The sequence below is a fragment of the Sebastes umbrosus genome, chromosome 5 (assembly GCF_015220745.1).
Source record: "Sebastes umbrosus isolate fSebUmb1 chromosome 5, fSebUmb1.pri, whole genome shotgun sequence".
Lineage (NCBI taxonomy): Eukaryota > Metazoa > Chordata > Actinopteri > Perciformes > Sebastidae > Sebastes > Sebastes umbrosus.
This window is the reverse complement of record NC_051273.1, coordinates 14,093,826-14,113,457: the sequence shown is the minus strand read 5'-3', so window position 1 is coordinate 14,113,457 and position 19,632 is coordinate 14,093,826. Positions and strand designations below refer to the sequence as shown.

The 19,632-nt window shown below is 39.5% G+C and overlaps 2 protein-coding genes across 2 annotated transcripts; one reads left to right on the top strand and one right to left on the bottom strand.

Annotated features, from left to right (window-relative positions):
* Positions 1-853: 853 nt before the first annotated feature.
* Positions 854-9,923, bottom strand: LOC119488607 (vitellogenin-2-like). The gene is made up of 34 exons (XM_037770403.1): positions 9,806-9,923; positions 9,442-9,462; positions 9,160-9,311; positions 8,805-9,056; positions 8,555-8,716; positions 8,321-8,469; positions 8,060-8,210; positions 7,813-7,970; positions 7,571-7,736; positions 7,357-7,482; positions 7,046-7,264; positions 6,738-6,955; positions 6,556-6,653; positions 6,340-6,464; positions 5,920-6,021; positions 5,697-5,816; positions 5,430-5,616; positions 5,262-5,355; positions 4,968-5,153; positions 4,729-4,879; positions 4,425-4,641; positions 3,913-4,337; positions 3,774-3,818; positions 3,629-3,694; positions 3,334-3,540; positions 3,106-3,248; positions 2,708-2,846; positions 2,480-2,609; positions 2,205-2,388; positions 2,002-2,096; positions 1,807-1,901; positions 1,493-1,658; positions 1,209-1,370; positions 854-1,120 (listed from the first exon to the last, which is right to left on the bottom strand). The coding sequence occupies exons 1-34, from the start codon at positions 9,843-9,845 to the stop codon at positions 1,008-1,010; spliced, it is 5,064 nt and encodes a 1,687-aa protein (XP_037626331.1). The 5' UTR covers positions 9,846-9,923; the 3' UTR covers positions 854-1,007.
* A 3,578-nt stretch (positions 9,924-13,501) lies between these two features.
* ctbs (chitobiase, di-N-acetyl-) lies at positions 13,502-19,628 on the top strand. Its single transcript, XM_037770880.1, has 7 exons — positions 13,502-13,708; positions 15,464-15,602; positions 15,951-16,159; positions 16,367-16,538; positions 16,638-16,735; positions 17,701-17,862; positions 19,111-19,628. The coding sequence occupies exons 1-7, from the start codon at positions 13,580-13,582 to the stop codon at positions 19,297-19,299; spliced, it is 1,098 nt and encodes a 365-aa protein (XP_037626808.1). The 5' UTR covers positions 13,502-13,579; the 3' UTR covers positions 19,300-19,628.
* The last annotated feature ends 4 nt before the right edge of the window (positions 19,629-19,632 follow it).

Sequence of the window (19,632 nt, the reverse complement as noted above, 5' to 3'; positions counted from 1 at the left end):
CATGCTCATGGAGAGACCTTCGTCTGGTCAGCTAACATTACTGCCAAGCAGCTGAAATATAGAGGGATATTGTGGTTTTAACTGACGTGTGTCGCCTCACTGTTTTGAGCGATGCTCGTTCAGGTATATTTAGAGCGAGCAAGCGCGAGCCCAACGCTGACTTTCGTTGATTTCATGGCCACAGGTGTCGCTGTTAACAAGCATTTCTGAAAGTTACAAATAGTCCCTTTAACCCCTACAAAAAACCAAAGTGTAAACATGTGAAATATTATTTATACACTTAATTGTAAACTAAACTAGCCAGCTGCTGTCTGAATCTTCATATGTAAGACATGAGAGTAGCTGTTACTAATTAGCTAACAGTCTGATTTCAGGGTTCTGTTTAGTTAATATAATTTAATATTTTCTTGTCATATGATATTATTTCTTTAATGTGCTTAGATATTTCAGACACTAATAATTTACTGTAACGTGAACAGCACTGTTCCAGAAGTAGACTCTGGAGAATCAAGACTTTTAGTGTGTAAAATAAATACTCTCATAATCCTCTGGAGCCACATTCAGACTGTGTCTTCAAGATTTCACAGTTAAGAGTTTTATGACTTTTTGCCACCAAAATTGTAAGAAAAAATGTCATTGAAGAGATTGTGGAAAAAGATGAACAGTGTGTTGCATAGTTGCTAAAAGGCGTCAAATCTGATGTAGCCCTGATGAGCTTTCTTTTTCTGTTTTTTGGGAGGAGAATGGCTCTTGCCCGTTGCTTTAAAATAATTCTTATTTATCTATTTTAGCTATGTTTCATTTCAACATGTGTGGTAATGAGTATAAGGGATGAATGACCTCTCAGAATAAATTATCTTTCATATGCTTTATTAACATTTAACAGCTGTATTTGTAAAGAATTTCAGACAATATATGCTTCTGCGATTTATTTAAATTTACAGTTCAAACAAAGTAATTGAAAGTACTTGTATGAAACAAAAACATTATGACTGAAGGCTATGCGATCAAACGCACTGAGCGTTGCAGCGACAGGCCAGGTGGGCTTCTGCTGTTTCCCTCAGGTCAATGCTCTTCTCGAAGATGCTGCTCAGACCCTCGGCGCGGTTCAGGTTAGAATCTGCAGAAGTGGAGAGAGTAAAACAGTTAGTATAAGATAACAACATACTTCAGTTTTGTGAACCAGCTGTGATTTCTTGCAGACTCACCAGCGGGTAGGCAGTGGAAGCCGATGGTGACGGCGGTGGTCCTCAATGGCAGGCAGCCGGGCAGGCAGCGCAGCACGGGCTCAACAGAGTAGCACTTGGACTCCTCGCCGTGGAGGATCACCTGCTTCTCCAGCTTCACAGATTCAAGCTTCATGTAACACTCTGGAAAAGGGTGAAAAAGGAAGGTAAGCACGTATGTTAGTTTCTTTATATGCTGCATTTTTTGCTCATTTTGGGTATAAGTGATATTCTGATAGAGAAGGGTGAAGCAGGTATTGTATTACCAGAGGCATCACGGCAGCTCTTTCCAGGCAGAACCCAGGAATGAGCGTAGCTGATGGCGTTCTTGGTCACGCGTTCGTTGGGTGTGCTGAACTCCTGTCTGATTTCACCGTCAGCCTTTCCACACAGTCCACAGGTCTGTCCTCTCATCCAGTCCACAACTTTAACCTGGATTAAAAAAAACAACAATTCAGCATTTGCTCCATTACCAGAATGGTGATTAATAAATCTAAATTAGATTAGGGATGCACCGATACCGATACCGGATCGATATCGGTGACAATGTCAAATACAGTAATGAGATTTCTTGTATCACCTTCAGGGCATTCTGATCAAGGTAGACCTCCTGGAGACCGTGGCTTGGAGCATGGAGAGCGACGCCCTCACCGCTCTGTCTGATCTGAATTTTGCCTAAAAATGAAAGCAAATAGATAAATGTGTGATTTATAACTTTCAACAAATTGAATCATTTCAGCATGACAGTTCAATTTGAATTAATAGAATAAAAAACCTGTGGGATGATGATATGGCAGGTTGGTGCTGGGGATTTCTACTCCGTTAACCTTCACCATGATAGAATTGTCCTTCGGATACAGCTCCACATCACTGTTGAAAAAACAATTGAAATACATGTATTACAGTTCATTTCTGGATTTTTTGTCCTTTTTTTGTTGAGACACTTCCTACAATTTTGATATAACTTGTTGTTCTTACAGGTCTGCGATCTTCACATTGAGACTGGTCTGTTCCTGCGTTTGATCCCTCTTCAGCAGAACAATGAATTTAAGTTCTGGGGTGCAATCCTGAGCCAAAACCTGGAGGCAAGAGTGGGGCATCTCGTTCTTGAATTTCTTGTTGTTGAATGTGACCAGTGTGTCTCTCACCATGGTGCACTCAGCTGGAGTGGAAGGAAAAGATTAATCAGTTAGTTAGCTATTCACTGATCAGCCTGACAATTCATTAAGACCTGTTTCTATACATGTTTTCACCTGCGTGAGCTTTGGTGAACATGTAGGAGATCTTGTCAACCAAGTTGCTCTGGAATGGTTCCATCTCTTGAGCAGTGACTCCGATTGGCAGAGCGGCGGGGATACCCACACCAAGTTTGTAAATAGTCCTCTGTAATATTACAATGAAAAAATGGTTATGAAGCGTGTATATACAAACTAGGTGACAACATATTTTCTGTGTGTAAATAATGGGCAATAAAACCGCACCTTTGGTGTCTTCAGAACAATATTCAGGCTTGACTCAGAAGCAGCAGCCACAGACAGTTTGATCTCATTACGAACATTTTTGACCTTTGCCAGGCTTACTCCGTATTCTTTAATGAGCCAGGAAATGTACGCAGAGAGCCTAGGGAGTCGTAAAGGTTACGGTTAGTTTTTAAATGTGTGGTAGATAGGTGTGTTTGAAAATGAAAATGCAATCATGCCAAAAGAAAGTAATGAATTCCCACACACATCTACTTGCAGGATGCTTGATAAAGGTTTGTGACTGAAATGTTGCATTTTCAGTAAAGGTTGTCGCAGAGAGTATATAGGAATTAATTACTTTGTTTTGTAGGTTTTTATAAAACAGATCAAAATTTACGAAATATGCATTATGTGATTACTTCTTTGCATAGCGCTCCATGCCCTTTGGAAGTTTCTCCCAGGTAATCTTCACACGGGTTGCAGGTTGTTTGCCCACAACGCCAGTCTCAACCGTGATTTCAGTGTCGTATTCTTTGCACTCAATGCCCCAGGTGACCTTGGCCTAACAGAAATCAGAGTTAAAATCTCACAAGCATCACACAGATTTCTAACAACTGTTGCCTCATCACCAAATAAAAAGTTTTTACCATGAATTTGTGTTGGCTTATCATCACACCGTCGGCACAGATTCTCCAGTGGTCGTTCTCGGCCAGGTCGGCAAAAATGACCTGCAGTCTGGCGGTAGTTCTGTCAAAGTAAGCTGCAATCTGGTATCCCTGAACCTTGTGGTCGGCTCTCACGGCACGGATGAGAATGGTCACAGCAGGAGTGACAGCGTTCGCGAGGTACTTGGCCTGAAAGTGAAAACCAAAGATTGATATTAATGATTCGATTTTTCCCACCGAGTACAAGAGACTGTAAATGCTTGGTTTGATGACTTACCTTATTGTAGATGGTCTCGAAGCTGTGGGCACTGCTCTTGCTGTTGGCGCGGTCTGAGAGGGCGTGCTGCAACAAAGAAATCATACATTTAGCTTGATCAGACATGATGTACACGATGTGGCTTTCTTATCAATCTGATAATTACCTGGTGGATGTGGTTCTTGATGAACTTCATTTCCTTTACGTGTTGCTGCAATAGAAAAAATAGATTAATACTTTCACATACTTTTTTGATTCTGCTGTTTTTTGTTTTTTTAACATGTTCAGAGGTAAAGCTGTTTCACCTTGGAAAATGAGTTGGACCAGGTGGAGCGGGAGCTGGAGCTGGAGCTGGAGCTGGAGCTGGAAGAGCGGCTGCTGCTGGAGCCTGAGCTGGAGGAGCCCCAGCTCAATCGGCTGCTGGAGGAGCTGCTGGAGCTCTTCATTACCTTGCTGATCGGAGCGATACCGTCGACCAACTTGGTGGTGCGGCGAGAGGAGGAGCTGGAGGAGGAGCTTGAGCTGCTGGAGCGAGAGCTGCTGGAGCTGGAGGAAGCTGCAGTCCTGTTCTTCAGACCAGGAACCAGGATTTTCTTGAGTTTCATTAGGACGTTTCTGTCCTCAAGAATTTCCTCTTCCTCGCTGATGTTAATCACTTTGAGGATCTTTTCTGCTGCTTTTTCTCCAACCTGAACCTCGATTTCAATCTTCTCGATGACTGGTCCGGCAGCTGCAACCAAATAGATAAATAGATACGTTTAACGACTTCTTACAAAATTACTTATATCGATAATTTAATGTTATCCATTTCACTTGCCTGGAGCAACCTCAACCAAGATGGAATGTTTTCCAATCATGGCGTAGAGTGGGACGTTTCTGATGAAGGCCGCATTGCGAGATTCAATCTCAGTGCATGCCTTGAAACCAAAGGTTTTGATTTCCACACACATTTTCTTCTCGAAGTCCTTGGGGAGTCTCATTTTGTTGGTAATTTTACTTGGCAGGTCAACGGGAATGATTTCAGATGATGCTGACTGTAAAACCGTAACAGAGGTCACCACATTAGTTTGAAAAAGGGTAAATGCTTGTGTTGGAAATGATGGTCAGTGAATCAAACTCACAAAGCCACCAGCCATAGTGGAAGCCATAGATGAGATCCTTGAAGCGAAGGTCTCCCTTGACACCTGTGCTGCCATTTCAGCTGGAATCATTGGGGTGATTTTGGCGGCTGCGAGGTCTTCCACGTTTCTTGCAATAGCAAAAGTCTCAACACTGTTGGAGAAAGGAAAAATAGTTTTAAGAAAACAGAATTTCAAAACTGTGTGATACATGTTACTTGGTGACAAGGAAAAGTACATACACTGCAGCTGCAATCTTATCGATGCCCTGAACTGGCAGGAGCTGCAGCTTGAAGTTGCCCTTAATCATGTCAACTCTTGCTTCCAACCTTGCGGGAACAATTGTGTGAATTCTGGCTCTTGTCAGCAGAGCAGCCTGGATGAAAGCAGTATTCACTCCCATAACTGCATAGGTATGCATGGAAACACTGCAAGGGACAGAAAATATAAATTTTAAGGGTGATGTCCTCAAATGCATTTGTTAAACTGATGAGAAGAAGCTTAATAAGTTGTCAAGTAAGCTACACATGGATTACCTTGGAGCAATGGCAGCCCTCATGCTGATGTCAGACTTCAGGAGCTGGGCAGCGTGATAGTTGGCAGGCAGAGGTGGTGTCACGGTGGCTTGGACTGTGAAAAACAACACATTTTCAGTATCGGTATGAATCGTTTTCTCAAATCGTCAACAGTTAAGTGCAACTTACATTCAACAGTTGCAGCAGCCACAGCAGCAGTATAGAAACTGAGCTCCATGGGCAGACCAACGGTGGTGGGAAGGATGTGACGGACCTCGGCAACCAGCAGGGGTTTAGCGTAATGAACTGCGACACCAGACAGCAGAACATCCAAAGCCCTCCTGCCGTAAGTGCGAATTGCTGGTCCATTGGCGAACTGTAAACACAAAATCAGATATTCAGTTACTTTTATTACATAGCAGTCGCTTGTACAGTTGAATAAACCCGATACCGTACCTCAGTGATCTGATCAACAATGGCTTTGTCGATGTTGGCAAATCCAATTTCCTGTCCGAAGAATTTCACATACACGGAGGCCAGGGGCTGGCTGGAAGGATGAGCCCTCCACTCAGAAAGCTGTGCGAAGAAGAAAAGTAAATGGAACAATGTATAAAACGTCTATGAATAAAATGTATTCTTAAAAATCTTTTTAGCATCAGAGTGATCCCTTAAAACTTACAGCCTTCATAACTTGTTTCATCCTGGTCATCCTGTCAGCACTCGCAGGTACCTCTGGCATTTTCAGAAGGGCCTCCTGCATTCCCTCAGTTCTTACTCCAAACTGGAAAAATGAAAAGCAGCATTTAATGGGTAAGTCTTTTTTTTAATTATTACTAAAAATATAATGTGTAAGGTTGCGTTCAGTATAAAGCCATATTAATGAAGCTTGTTGACAAAAAGTGGCATTAATTGAAGTTAAATCTAAAAATGTTCACTGTAAACAGCCTGAGATGTAGATATTAATTAAAAAAGCGAGCTAAATTTCCCTCTTTATGCTGTTATGATTTGACACAGTGCATTGAGCAAAGGTGTATAAGAATGGGAGGTACATGCCAGATATATAAAAGCCTTTCGTTGTGTTAATGTAAGTCACAATTACCTCAAGAACGTCAGCGTAAGCTCCGGCCAGGTAGGTACGAGCTTTGGCCACAACGGCTCTTGGCAAAACAGTGGCAGCATCGTTGATATAGAAGGCGCTGGCAGCAGCACCCACCATCCAGGGGTCTGCAGGGCAAAATAGGAGAAACCACATGTCAAACCACATGTTTTAATTTGAAATCTCTGATGACAAATTGTTATCCTGTTGTGCTCTTACTGTGATAAGTGTCAACATAGAGAGCTCTGCTGAAGCGGTAGCTCAGTCTGTCAAATTTGGGGCTGAGGATCTTCACAGCAACGTTACAGGCTGCAGCACTGTAAGTAGAACATTCAAATATATGATATATTATTGATGCTAACATGTTTAAATAGCAAAAGAATGATATATTAAGTTCTTACACAGAGGCAAAGTCAGGTGCGGTGTTCTTGGTCATGGACTTCATGTAAGAGAAGACAAAGCTAGCGACCTGCAGATTCTTTTCTTTCAAGAGGGCATCGGCAAGAGTAGTCACCAGACCCATGGGCAGCTTGGTCTCAAACATTACGATAGCAACAGCCATACGGAGCTCTGGGTGGAGAGTCTTGTCCATGAACAGCTGAACAGCCATATCCTGGATCTAATTCATAAAAGATGAATGTTATAAACAAAAAGGATCTCAAGTGTAGTTATTCTTAGTAATGGAAGGAATCGGAAAATGTAGTCTCACCATCTTGGGTTCCCTCTTAGCGATGTTCCTCATGGCCAGAACAGCATCGATGTGAACTCTGAGTGGCAGACCAGCAGCAGCGTTTCCAAAGCCAGGCAGGAGCTTCATGATCGGCTTCAGACTGGCAGGATGTCCGGCATTACCCAGGACTTTGATAGCGATAATGAGCTCCTCCATATCACCTCTGGCAACAGCCTGGATGGCAAGGTCATGGATGGGCTGTGGGAGGAACAAAAAAACATTAATGCCACCGATGTTATAACTGGATTTAAGTTATATAAAACACATTTTTGTAAAAAAGCAATACATACCCTCACAAGCTCAGCTGGGCAAGTTGGGTTCTCTGCACAGTATTTAGAAACCAGGGTGCCGTAGCCCAGCATGACAATCTCACGCAGCATTGGGTTCTCTTGGATCTTGTGGTTCATAGCCAGGCCCTGAGGAGTGGTGAAAGTAAAGAGCTGATTATGCGTCCCAGTTCTCACATCATTATAAATACTCCAGAAAACTTTAACGCTGACTTGCCTCTGCAAGCTTGATGGCCTCGAGGTCAGCTGTCACCATGTGTACAGATGCCAGCAGCGCTTGAGCAGCTTCAGCAATAGTCAGCTCTCCAGCGAGGAACTTCTCCTTCAGGAACCTCAGAGCAGCATGAGTACCAATGGCAGGGACGGCATTCAGGATCCAGTGTCTGGGAAAAAGAAATATTATATTATCCATGGCACGTTTTGTTTCATGGCTCTTCTCTGAATGAAAGTCGCAGTTACCTGTGATCGGCTCTAGTTTTGAACTGAGTCCAGAGGGCCTCAATACTCTCAAATCTCGCCATACGGAGCAGCTGGATGAGCTCAATGAACTTCAGAGGGGCGTCTTCGTGGACCTTGGCCACGTTGAAGGTAACCAGGTGGTTCAGAGTCTCGACGATCTGTCAGGACAAAATATTACCCATCGTAAAGCTGGTTGCAACAGGATGAATTCAACAAAAATCTGAAAAAAGGGAATATTTTGAAGTACCTGAGCCTCGGCATTGCTGATCCTCAGAAGCTGGACGGGTGTCTGGAGAAGCTCGCTGCCAAACTCGTACTGCAGGGATCCACGGTGAAGATACTCAGCTCTGATGGGCTCCACTGGGATCTTCTCCATCTCCAGGAAGGTCAGGACTTGCCTGTGAAGATACATAAACACAAAATCAGTCTGCATTGTGACACTTTGTGCTGAGAATAGTGCTAACAACACTGTTATGGCACACTTCTTTTTTAAATTTAAACCACATACTTAGCCTCCATCTGGGCAGCGCCATTCATGATGTTGAAAGGTGAGAACTGGATGAACTCTGTAACAGTTGCCTCCAAGATCAGAGCACCTGTGGATGCTGGCTTCATGACGTAGTTAAAAGCAGCGGCTCCCTTCAGGATCTGTCCTCTCTGCATTGACAAGAACCACAATGTCATCACACCAGCAGTGTCCGGGATAGTAGAGATTATGAAGCGAGAGGGAAATTGCACTTACAGCCTCACACTCAACGCATTTCTCAGTGTAAGCCAAGCCGATGTCCTTAATGATTCTCTCCTGGCATTGGTTCAGGTCCTTAGTCTTGGTCAACATGATGCGTTCGGCCTTTGCGTCCTCACTGATGACGTAGTGGGTCTTGCACACACCCTGTGCTCCAGGCTAGTTCACAAAAACCCAAACACAGATTGTCAGTTCAAGTATTGTGGCATTTTGTGGGTTGAACTCTATGAAAATGAGTTATTTGTACCTCTTGCAGCTCGTAGACGTTCTGAGTCTTCTTGATGTTCAGCTGGAAGATGTTGAGGATTCCTCTGAAGACATTCAGCACAGTTGCAGAGATGCCAGCCGGTGCGAAGACTTTGCCGACAACACCGTTGGCATACTCAAACTTGATGGGCGTCAAGAGCTGAGCAGCCAGGGTCGAGGTGAGTTTGGTGGCTGGGCTGAAAGGGTCTTTGGGCCAGATGCCACTGTACTCAAAGATTTCCGGGTCGACAAGCTGTAAGGAAGAGTGACAGTTTGAATTTCTTGATTGTCTATAAGCCACGTGGAAAATCATTATTCCAGTTCACTTGTTATTAATCATAAATAAATTGTGTTACCTTCAGCATGAAGGTGCCAGCAGACGCTGCACTGATCATAACTTTGCTGCGGATTTTCACTCCGGCCCTTGCCAGACCCTCCTCGGGCATGCCACCCATAACAAAGGCTTCATATTTGTAGACGTAGGTCTTTCCAGTGACAAACTCTGGAGCTGCAATATTAGACAAGAAAACAAACTAGTGAATGCATTTACATTATATAGAATGTTGAACTGAGAAACATAAGCCTTCTATATTTATACACCAGAACTACATCTTTAACGTAACAAAATGACGACTTACCAAAGTTGACCTGGTAACCAGCTGCAAAATAGGAATAAAATGTTATTTTGGTGTTCATAAAGGACAAACAAGATATGTGGGAAAAAATGCAAATGTTATTCTTTATATGCCATTTTTTTTTCAAACTATATTTAACTGGCAAGACAGCATTACACTGTCAGCAAGTGCAGTAGTAGTTCTCTTAATAATTCCATTTATTTTCTAATTTTTGTCCTAATAAAACACAATATTAGTGGAGAATTGCTATCATGTACTCATCTACACAATTATTATCTAATTTTACAAAAAAAAGAACATTTTCAGAACTTTAATCTTAAGTTAAATCTAAGTTGATTTATTTTTAAATGCATAAAGACATAATCACCTGCAAGGGCAACAGTGAAGGCTAGCACAAGCACCCTCATGGCTGATGAATGTGATCTACTGCAGCCAGAGGTGTCCTTTTAAAGGCAGTTTTCTGATGACTGCGTGCCCATCAAAATGTATCATTAACTAAATATCAGCTTTCATGAATTTGATGTTACCATGCCCTGAGATTAGACAAACAGTGAAACACGAATGCAAAATGTCACCGACGTGACAAGTTGTTTTAACCTGAACAGCTCAATGTCCAAAATCCAGAGATGTTTTCTCTCTTGTGGCATAACACATTTTAAACAGATGAGGTAATGCTATTTTATATTTTAAAGTATTTATATACACGAATCTATAAATATTTAACCTACATACATTTCACTACACAGCAATGTCTAAAAATGTAATTTACATGTCTTATTATTAATAAATATATTAATAGATGGCCAAAGTTAAAAAGATACAGTTTTGAAGCAACCAATGACTTAATAAACTCACACAAATTATTATGATAAAAAAACATTATAGTGAAATTAAATATTATAAAAATGCTGTTATAGAATGGTTTCAGTTGCATAAACATGTGAACGTGTCAGTCTTTCAATAAAATGTCATTTTGTCGTGACCTGAAATTTTATCAAATTCGTGTCAGCTTGATCCAGAGACTGTTGACTCTCCAAACAATCCAACTGTTGTTTACGTAACTTTCTTCCGCACAATGTTTCAAAATCATCACTTTGAAAGATGATTATCTTCTAGTACTTTTCTTTTTTTTTTTATTACTGTGTCATGCAAAGATTTATGCCCTGACAGCAAGACACCACAAATTAATATAAACCAGTCTCATAATGTAGTGCGCACATTTACAAGTGATACTACCAACTGTCAAGCAAAAGAGTAAAACTAGGATGAGGAGATGAAATTAGGAACAGTTAAAGGCAATTGCTGACATTGTGCAATGGTTAAATGGATAAACTGATTGTTGCTGCTTTTTAAATTCATTTGAACTCTGCAACAAAGCTTTAACAGTTTACCTTTAGTTTATACAGTGTGTTTTAACAGCAGCCATGTGTATAATAATCCAAATAGGACTCACTTGTAAAAAACATGTCCTATTATATATTGCATATTTAATAGATATAAGGCAGATATAAGTAGAGGAAATAGTGGCAGGGCTAACCCACACCATTGAAACAGGAACTCTCTGCTGAGACCATAGACTTCCTCCCACTGTACAAAAATGAAGACAAAACATCCCAGATATACGGACGCTGCCTTCACGCCTTTTTGATGTAATTTGGAGCCAAAGTCTGTGCAGTAGTTCTTTAGTTCTTTATTTGTGCATATAATAAAAGAAAACAAAAGAGTAGAGATATATAATAACATAAATAAATGCACAGGTGGGTTGAAAAAAAACAAAAACAACCCTGAGGGCTTGTAAAAGGAACATTGAAATTAAAGACAGCTGTATATCCTTGCCACCAATTTACAAACAGACAGAAATATTTTTAAAATATCTAAAATATAGAAATGAATACTATTCTCCAAACAAGAAATGATAGTTAAAAATAAAAACAAGGAAGAAAAAAAACAAAAAAACACAATTACAATAACAAATATTTGCTCTGCTTTCATTCATGGTATCCACCTCATTTACTTAGTACTCCATCAAGAGAAGTTGGGAAAGATCTCTTTTAAGAATCAGAAATGCAGAAGAAAGCTGTTCCAAATAACTGGACCTCTGAACCTAATTGAAAACTGGCCAAGGCTCTGTAGGACTGACTATATAGAACAAGGGGTTGTCAAACTTTTTTGGGCCAGGGACCCGTTAAAGGGGAGAAAATTTTCCAAGGACCCCCTCTTAATTGTAACCCTGATTAAGCGTAATGCTTACTACCATTTTTACTCTTAAAGGGGCTGTTTGTAAGAATCAGAAATGCTTGTTAACAGCGACACCTGTGGCCGTTAAGTCAACGAAAGAGTACTGTCACGATATAGCGACCGTTTTAAAGAAATAACTTTTTCTAATCATATTTACTCCAATCTCACCTACTTCAGCTTTACCAAACATAAAAGTACACATTATGCAGAATAATGTACATTATAGGATTATACTTATTGATGCATTAATATGTTTATCACTTTAATGTTATAACTGGCAAATGTGGAGCTCACTTTAATGACTTTAATGAATTTATATACTGCTGGGCAGTTTAATCTATAATAATACATCATTTATTTGTTGATTATATTTTGTATTAATAATCTGAATCTGTAAAGTAACTAAAGTTATTACAGTTTTTCTCGATTGTTTACACACATTTTCTGAAAGCATGCCTCATACTCTCAGAACTCTACACACAAATCAAAAAACACACACACAATGGGCAAAACCCCTCAATTCTCCTGCAAAATGAAACTTTACATTCAAAACAATGTTATTTCTTCTCAAAATGGTATTTTGTTTTCAAATGACACACACAAACCATCATATGAATAGACATTTATAAGAACCAGTTGAACACTGATGTGCTCAATGTAAAACACTATGATGAATGGAAAACACTTCTTCTCCATTCATCATGATGACTTAGGCCTTTTTTTTGTTCAGTGTTACACTTACTACAGACAGTACATACATAAGTGTGTTGTAAAATATTTTAGAATATTGTTTTTATACTCAGAACACACAAATACACGGTAACAAATATATTTTATTTTCCCCACAAAAACAATGTACACAGTGTACATCCCAACCAACACAAAGTTGCACATACAGTGGTCTACATACAAAACAACAGAGGAATTTACTGTATACAGTTACTGTAAAAAAAAAACGGAAAAAAAACTATGCTGCATCCTCTCTTCTGTTTCGGTCTGGCCACAGCACCTCATCCACATCACAAGCAATGTTTGCCCTGGCCAAGCAGCGGGGGAAATATCGCTTAGCATGTCGAACCCAGCCATGAAAAGCATCAACTGATTGCTAATTGTAACACTGTGTGACAGGTGTTTGCCTATGTGATGAGTCAGTGTGCATAGTAGGGCAATTGACTTTAGAATTTTGAATGACAGTGTGTTCCTTGTGAAAACGAGATTTTCTTCATGAAAATTGTGCCAAATGCAGAGAATTGTGTGTAGTGTTTTGAAAAAAGTGTGTTTTAGAACTGCAATTTGAGTGTAAAGCAGGAATTGTGCTTGTAGTTTAGCAGAATTGGTTCAGGGGGTTGGTGCATGAGTTACATGTTGTGGTCATTGTGTGTCAAGTACCAGTATTTGTGTGTAAACAATTGAGAAAAACTGTAAATCAATGTTGTGGTGTAAAAAGTACATTATTTCCCTCTGAGATGTAGTGGAGTAGAAGTAGAAAGTATCAGAACATGGAAATACTCAAGTAAAGTGCAAGTACCTCAAAATTGTACTATTGTAATGTGTTTTTGAAACCTTCACTTTTTTTTTTGCATTAAATCATACTGATGTTTGCTGAAATTGATTGGATGTGGCACAGCTCTACCTGGGACAATTTCCACCAGCCACCACTGCTCTAGTCAAAACACTCCAGGTCCTTGACTGTCTAATTCTCTACATAGGTATTTTAATTATGTTTGTTAGGGTACTGAAATGCATTTTTAATGTGATGACTGCATGTGTTGTTGTTCTGCTTAACAGCTTCGCGTTGTGCTTTAACCGGATGAAGATTGTCTCGTGTCAGCCTCCGTACAGGCCTGATGTTTCTGATTTGTTTGCGGCTCTCAGCTTAAACTTCCTCCTCCTGGTCTGAAACATGTCGATAAAGTCCTGCTTTCTTCTGTGTCTGTGGTCGGTGATCCTGGTCCTGGTCTGCAGGGCTGCCGTGTGTCCGTGTGAGAGACCGGAGCTCTGTCAACAGATCTGGGAGGAGAGAGACTTTGAGGTAGTTATAAAGTCAGCTGGTTAATAAAAACACGGACAACACAACACGGTGCTGCTGCAGCTCCACCTGCAGAGCATTGCACTCACCTTTAGTCATAATAAGACCATGTCTGACAGGTGAATGTGGAGGAAATATAAGTGGAAATGTGGGCTTGTTGGTTTTAAAACTCAATTGAACTAAATAATTTTACTTTGATAAATAAAAAGCATATTAAAATTGTTTTTATAGGATAATTTAGGTTGCAAACTCCCAAAAATGTTTTGCATTATCTCTTATACTGTACCAGCTTATCTCCTATCAGCAGACTGAAAGAATATTAAAAGAAATCACAGTTTAGACATACATAAATTAAAAAAAATCAAATGTGAACTCTAGTTTTTGCTGTAGGAACTGACAAAATAAGACATCTATGTTGATGTTAAAACTTAATTGAACTTTTAGCATTAAATTATTGTACTTTGATAACCATATAGCATATTAAAACAGTTTTTTACAGGATAATTCACCTTGCAAACTCCCAATTTTTTTTTGCATTGTCTCTTATACTGTACTAGCTTATCTCCTATCAGCAGACTGAAAGAATATTTAAAAAAAATATCACAGTTTAGACATACATGAATTAAAAAGATCAATACTTTTTGCTGTAGGAACTGACAAAATAATACATCTATGTTGACGTTCAAACTCAATTGAACCTTTAGCATTAAATTATTGTACTTTGATAATCATGTAGCATATTTAAATTGTATTTATAAGATAATTCACCTAGCAAACTTCCCAACAATGTCTAGCATTATCTCTTATACTGTAGCCTACTATCTCTCATGTATGTAGACTGAGAGAAGAAAAATAAAATATTTTTTTGTTAGATAAATGGAAAAAAAAAAGTTCCTGCTTGGTGTTGACAGCTATTGTACAATAGCATATCACAAGCCTCTTACACAATGTTCATGACTGTAATAAAGTTGGATCATATGACGGAAGTCTATAAAATGTTGTTCCTTGTATAGTTGAGCATTAAACTGGCATCAAAATCTTGAATTTATCACAGTCTAGACATACATAAATTATAAAATCGAAAATGTGAACTTTAGTTTTTGCTGTAGGAACTGACAAAATGAATCTATACCCATTTCATGACAAGGGACTGAAAAATGCGATACCTTAGCAGCACTGTAGACTGTTATAAATGTACTGGCTGCATGGCAGTAAGCAATATTTTCTGAACTTTTCTACTGTTGTTTCTAATGTAAGTTTTAAATTTAGACTGTTTGTTCCTCTTTATCCGTGCAGCCTGTCTGTGTTTGTTTTATGGTCACGTGATATTTGAGAAGGTTCCCCTTTTGAGCACATTGTGTCTCTTTGACTTCTGTTAGGTGTCTCATGTTGCGTCAAAACTCACATATCAAAGTGCTAATTTCTAACGAGACAATTTGCCTTGACTAACAGGTAACTAATAACATGAATAACAGCAGTTGACAGTGCTAGAGCCCTGATATTGTCTGGTACGGCTTACTGGCACTGTTTCATGGAGATTTGAAGCCGTAAAATCCTTTTTTCAGGAAGTATGTGTTGTTGTTGCTTGTTTTGTAAAATTTACTTTGTACATTTTTCACGAATGCAAATTGAAACATCAATCACTCAATTTACTTTACAGGCTGAATAATAATAGTAATAAACTGGGACATTAACGGAGTATGAATAGGAACAGTTAACCCTACAGTCATGTGTCCTGTGTGGTCTTTGTGCTTTCAGGTGTTTGTGTTTGACGTGGGTGGAAAGACATGGAAGTCTTACAACTGGAGCATGGTGACGACTGTGGCGACGTTTGGAAAATATGATGCTGATCTCATGTGTTACGCTCACTCCAAAGGAGCACGGGTTGTACTTAAAGGTAAGATAACTTCATTCACTATAGAACGAAATGCTTTGTAGAGACTGTACAGTACGGCCCATTGGGCTTCATGCAAGAACATTTTCGTATTCTTGTCTTAACTTTCTCTTACTTGGCCCGTTGTTCTTCCTTTAGGTAAACAAGCCATCTACATCAATATGACATAACATCCTCCTTTTCATTGACATTTGTTGGTATAAATCCATCTAGTGAATGTTACTAGCATGGAGAGCCAATTCCTGCCATTTTATCAATTTTGGCACTACTTTTTTTGCTCCTGCTTCCAGCAGTTCAACAACCCCCCTCATAATTATGTCCATCTCTCTCTCTCCTTGTCGGTGGGTCAAGGTGACGTTCACCTGCCCTACATTGTGGACCAAGATAACAGGACGGCGTGGATAACAGAGAAGGTCAACTTGGCAAAGAGTCAGTTTATGGATGGGATCAACATTGACATCGAGCAAGCAGTGAACAAGAGCTCGCCAGTGTACTACGCTCTGACAGACCTGGTCAAAGAGACCACTGAGGCCTTCCACAGGGAGATCCCAGGCTCACAGGTGAACACAATGTTTTGACAAGGTCCTCCAGTAAAAACATATAGTTTGGATTAGCCCTATGCCATCTTCTTTTTCCCTAATGTATTCTTGGAAAGCCCTCCATCACCCTAAATAGGAATTAACCAGGAAAATGAATGAATGAGGTGCTGTGAGCCTTCTCTAACCTGCCTGGTCTCAATGTTATATTTATCTTATCCCGATCTCAAGGTCTCCTTTGACGTTGCCTGGTCACCAAATGATATCGACCACCGCTGCTATGATTACGTCGCCATCGCTGAATCCTGCGACCTGCTGTTTGTGATGTCCTATGATGAACAGAGCCAGATCATGGGGGACTGCATTGCAATGGCAAATGCCCCACTCTCTCAAACACTGGAAGGTTTGTTTGTTTTCCAGTTGTTACGTAATGAATGAGAATAAATCAGCTTGTCAATACAGAACTAGTCATCACCACTATATGAAATGTCTTTCTTTGAAGGTTATGACCAGTTTTTGAGTCTGAAGATCGATCCAAAGAAGCTAGTGATGGGAGTCCCGTGGTACGGCTATGACTACCAATGCCTCAACTTCACCCAGGTAAGATACGTTCATTTAAAAGATGCACAGTTAAAATGTTTGTGTTTTTAAGTCTGGTAATCTATATTTTTAGCTTAGGTCCTCAGAGGATGAATCCTACTGACTTTAGTGACCCCGTGACTTTTCCTCTGACGCCCTCAGAAGGGTGACATTTTTGGATTTCAGTAAAATGTCTCGACACATGTGACATGGATTGCCATGAAATACGGTGCAGATATCCATGGTGACCTGCCTTCCTCTGTGGTTTTAACTGAAATGTCTTAACAACTATTGGCTGGACTGCCGTGACATTTGGCAGGCTTTCATGTCCACATCTGGATGATTATTAACTAGTATGGTGATCCTTTAACTTTCCATCTAGCACCATCTTCTGGTCAAAATGTCCATTTGTCCCATACTACTCATGACATTCCCATCAGCCTCGTGTTAGCATTGTCATTGTGAGCATTCAGCATCATTGATGTGGTTAGCAGTTAGCACTTATCTCAAAGCACAGCTGTGCAGACTCAGTGTCCGTAGCATGGCTGTAGACTCTTAGTTTTGTTTTTATTATCAACAAATCCCATAAAAAGACTGAAACTAACAATGAATTGATTTTACAGTCAGAAAATATTGAAAGACAGACTAAGGCATTGTGTTGGTACTTTTATGGGATTTATTGACAAAAATAAAATAACACCAACCTTATGGTTTAATGCATTATGGAAAGCACTTTAATTGCCTTTGTGTATGAAATACAGAATGGTATGCAATTTCTACACAGCTGAAGTATTAAACGTTTTTCTCTTTTCCCTGTGATTCACAATATTTCTTAACATGTTTTTTCCCCATCCCGAAAATGTTGTTGAAGGCAAAGCATGCTACTGCCATCATTTATTTAGACTTTTTATTGTTGCAGTATATCCTAAGTTGTTCTGTTTTGAAATGTAAACACAGATATCCCTTATTGTCTTTTTCTTTACTAGGAGGGAGTATGCTTTCTAACCAAAGTACCTTTTCGTGGAGCCCCCTGCAGCGATGCAGCTGGAAAACAGAAAACATACAAGTGGATGATGAAGCAGATCAACAGCTCAATGTCCGGCAGGCTCTGGGATGACAAGCAGAAAGCTCCTTACTTCAATTACAAGGTACGTCGTCTTTATTATATTGTTTAAGTCTTAATTCCGCTTTAACTTGCTTAAAAATATACAGCTATGTTTTGGTTAGATGTTTCATTGGTTAAAAAAAGTGGGCACCTAATTTATGGATTATTTAGCTTTCTGCCAGGTTCAAGCTTGACTAACTTCACCTCTACCTGTCCTGATAAATTAGGACTAAACAAATCAGCCGGACAATGTTCATCCAGTTTGTTTATCCAGAGTGCCGGCGTCCACCCGAGCTACCACAGTGACACTTCCCAAACAAAACAATTCACAATTCATAGTATTCAAGTATTAAAAAGTTCATAAATCAATTTAGAGACAATGAAGGTCCTTAAAAAGTATTACAAATTCTTAAAATGCCATTTCCAAGTTATTGAAATTTACAGCTTGTTTTCAATCTGTATATTTGTCCAAAAGGTTGTGTGCTCAAATTGCATGAAGTTGTAGTTTATGGCAAACTACTATGACATTTTTTAATGATTTCTTTTCATGGCACACTATAGCATGACTTTCTTGTGAATTTTTTTTGACAAACTTGTTACTATGAATTTTTGTGACCTTTTTTATGATTTGTTTTTTAATTACTGATTTTTATGGCATACTATAATGACGTTTTGAAATTCTGCTATTTACTATGACTCTTTTTTTTTTCGACATACTATACTATGAGTTTTTTTTAACACATACTATACTATGACTTTTTTTTTTTTTTGACATACTATACTATGACTTTTTTTTTCGACTTACTATACAATGGCTTTTTTTAAAAATTGTACTATGCTATGACGTTTTTTATTTTTTCGATATACTACTATGACTTTTTATTGGACATATTATTTTTAGTCTTTTTCAGCATGCTATACATAATATAGTACTGTATGTCGAAAATAGGGGCCATAACTTTTACCTTTATTTTACCTGGAATCTGTTTTCCGCTCTGACTCCTTTGGCGGCCAAGAGTCTGTGTATGTCACTACCATTACACTGAGTTGATTCTGCCGATCCGCAACTTGTTGGGGACATATCATGAAAAACTCACGTTTTCAGTGCGACATTGATACAGTAGTCCAAAGAGTTATCATAAACTAAGACTGTTTAGTTGTGCTATCTTAAAATCAAAGTATAGTAAATGTAAGTTAAAGTGTGTCACTGATGTAACCGTTAAGAACTCAAAGTGGCGTTTAGGTCTTAAAATGTATTAAATTTAACTTCAGGATTCCTGTTTTTCTTCAGGACCAGACAGGACAGATTCATCAGGTTTGGTACGATGACCCACAGAGTATCTGTCCCAAGGCGGAGGCGGTGAAATCTAAAGGTTTGAGGGGCATTGGCATGTGGAATGGTAACATCTTGGACTACAGCGATGAACCAGTCGCCAAGCAGCAGACCGCAATGATGTGGAATGTACTCTTAGGATGCTAGCTGGGATACACTTGAGACTGCTGCAGAAATGTACACCAACCCTCCTGTTTGTTCCTAAGTCCATATATCCCTTTGTAGCAGTAATGGGGTGTGGCTTCCCTCTGTTTGGGGATGCATACTTGCACTTCAGAGTTTATTGTGGCTTGTACTACTGTTGTCGTTGAATGTATAGTTTCGTCTCTGACATTCCTCTGTGCAAACTGAAAAAAGACAACCAATCTTTATAATGTGACACAAACTGTATTTTTGATTGACCAAAATTGAGCTTACTGAGATCTTTGCACTTTTACGCTTTACATAAATAAAAAATGTTCTGATGAATCTGTAAATTGA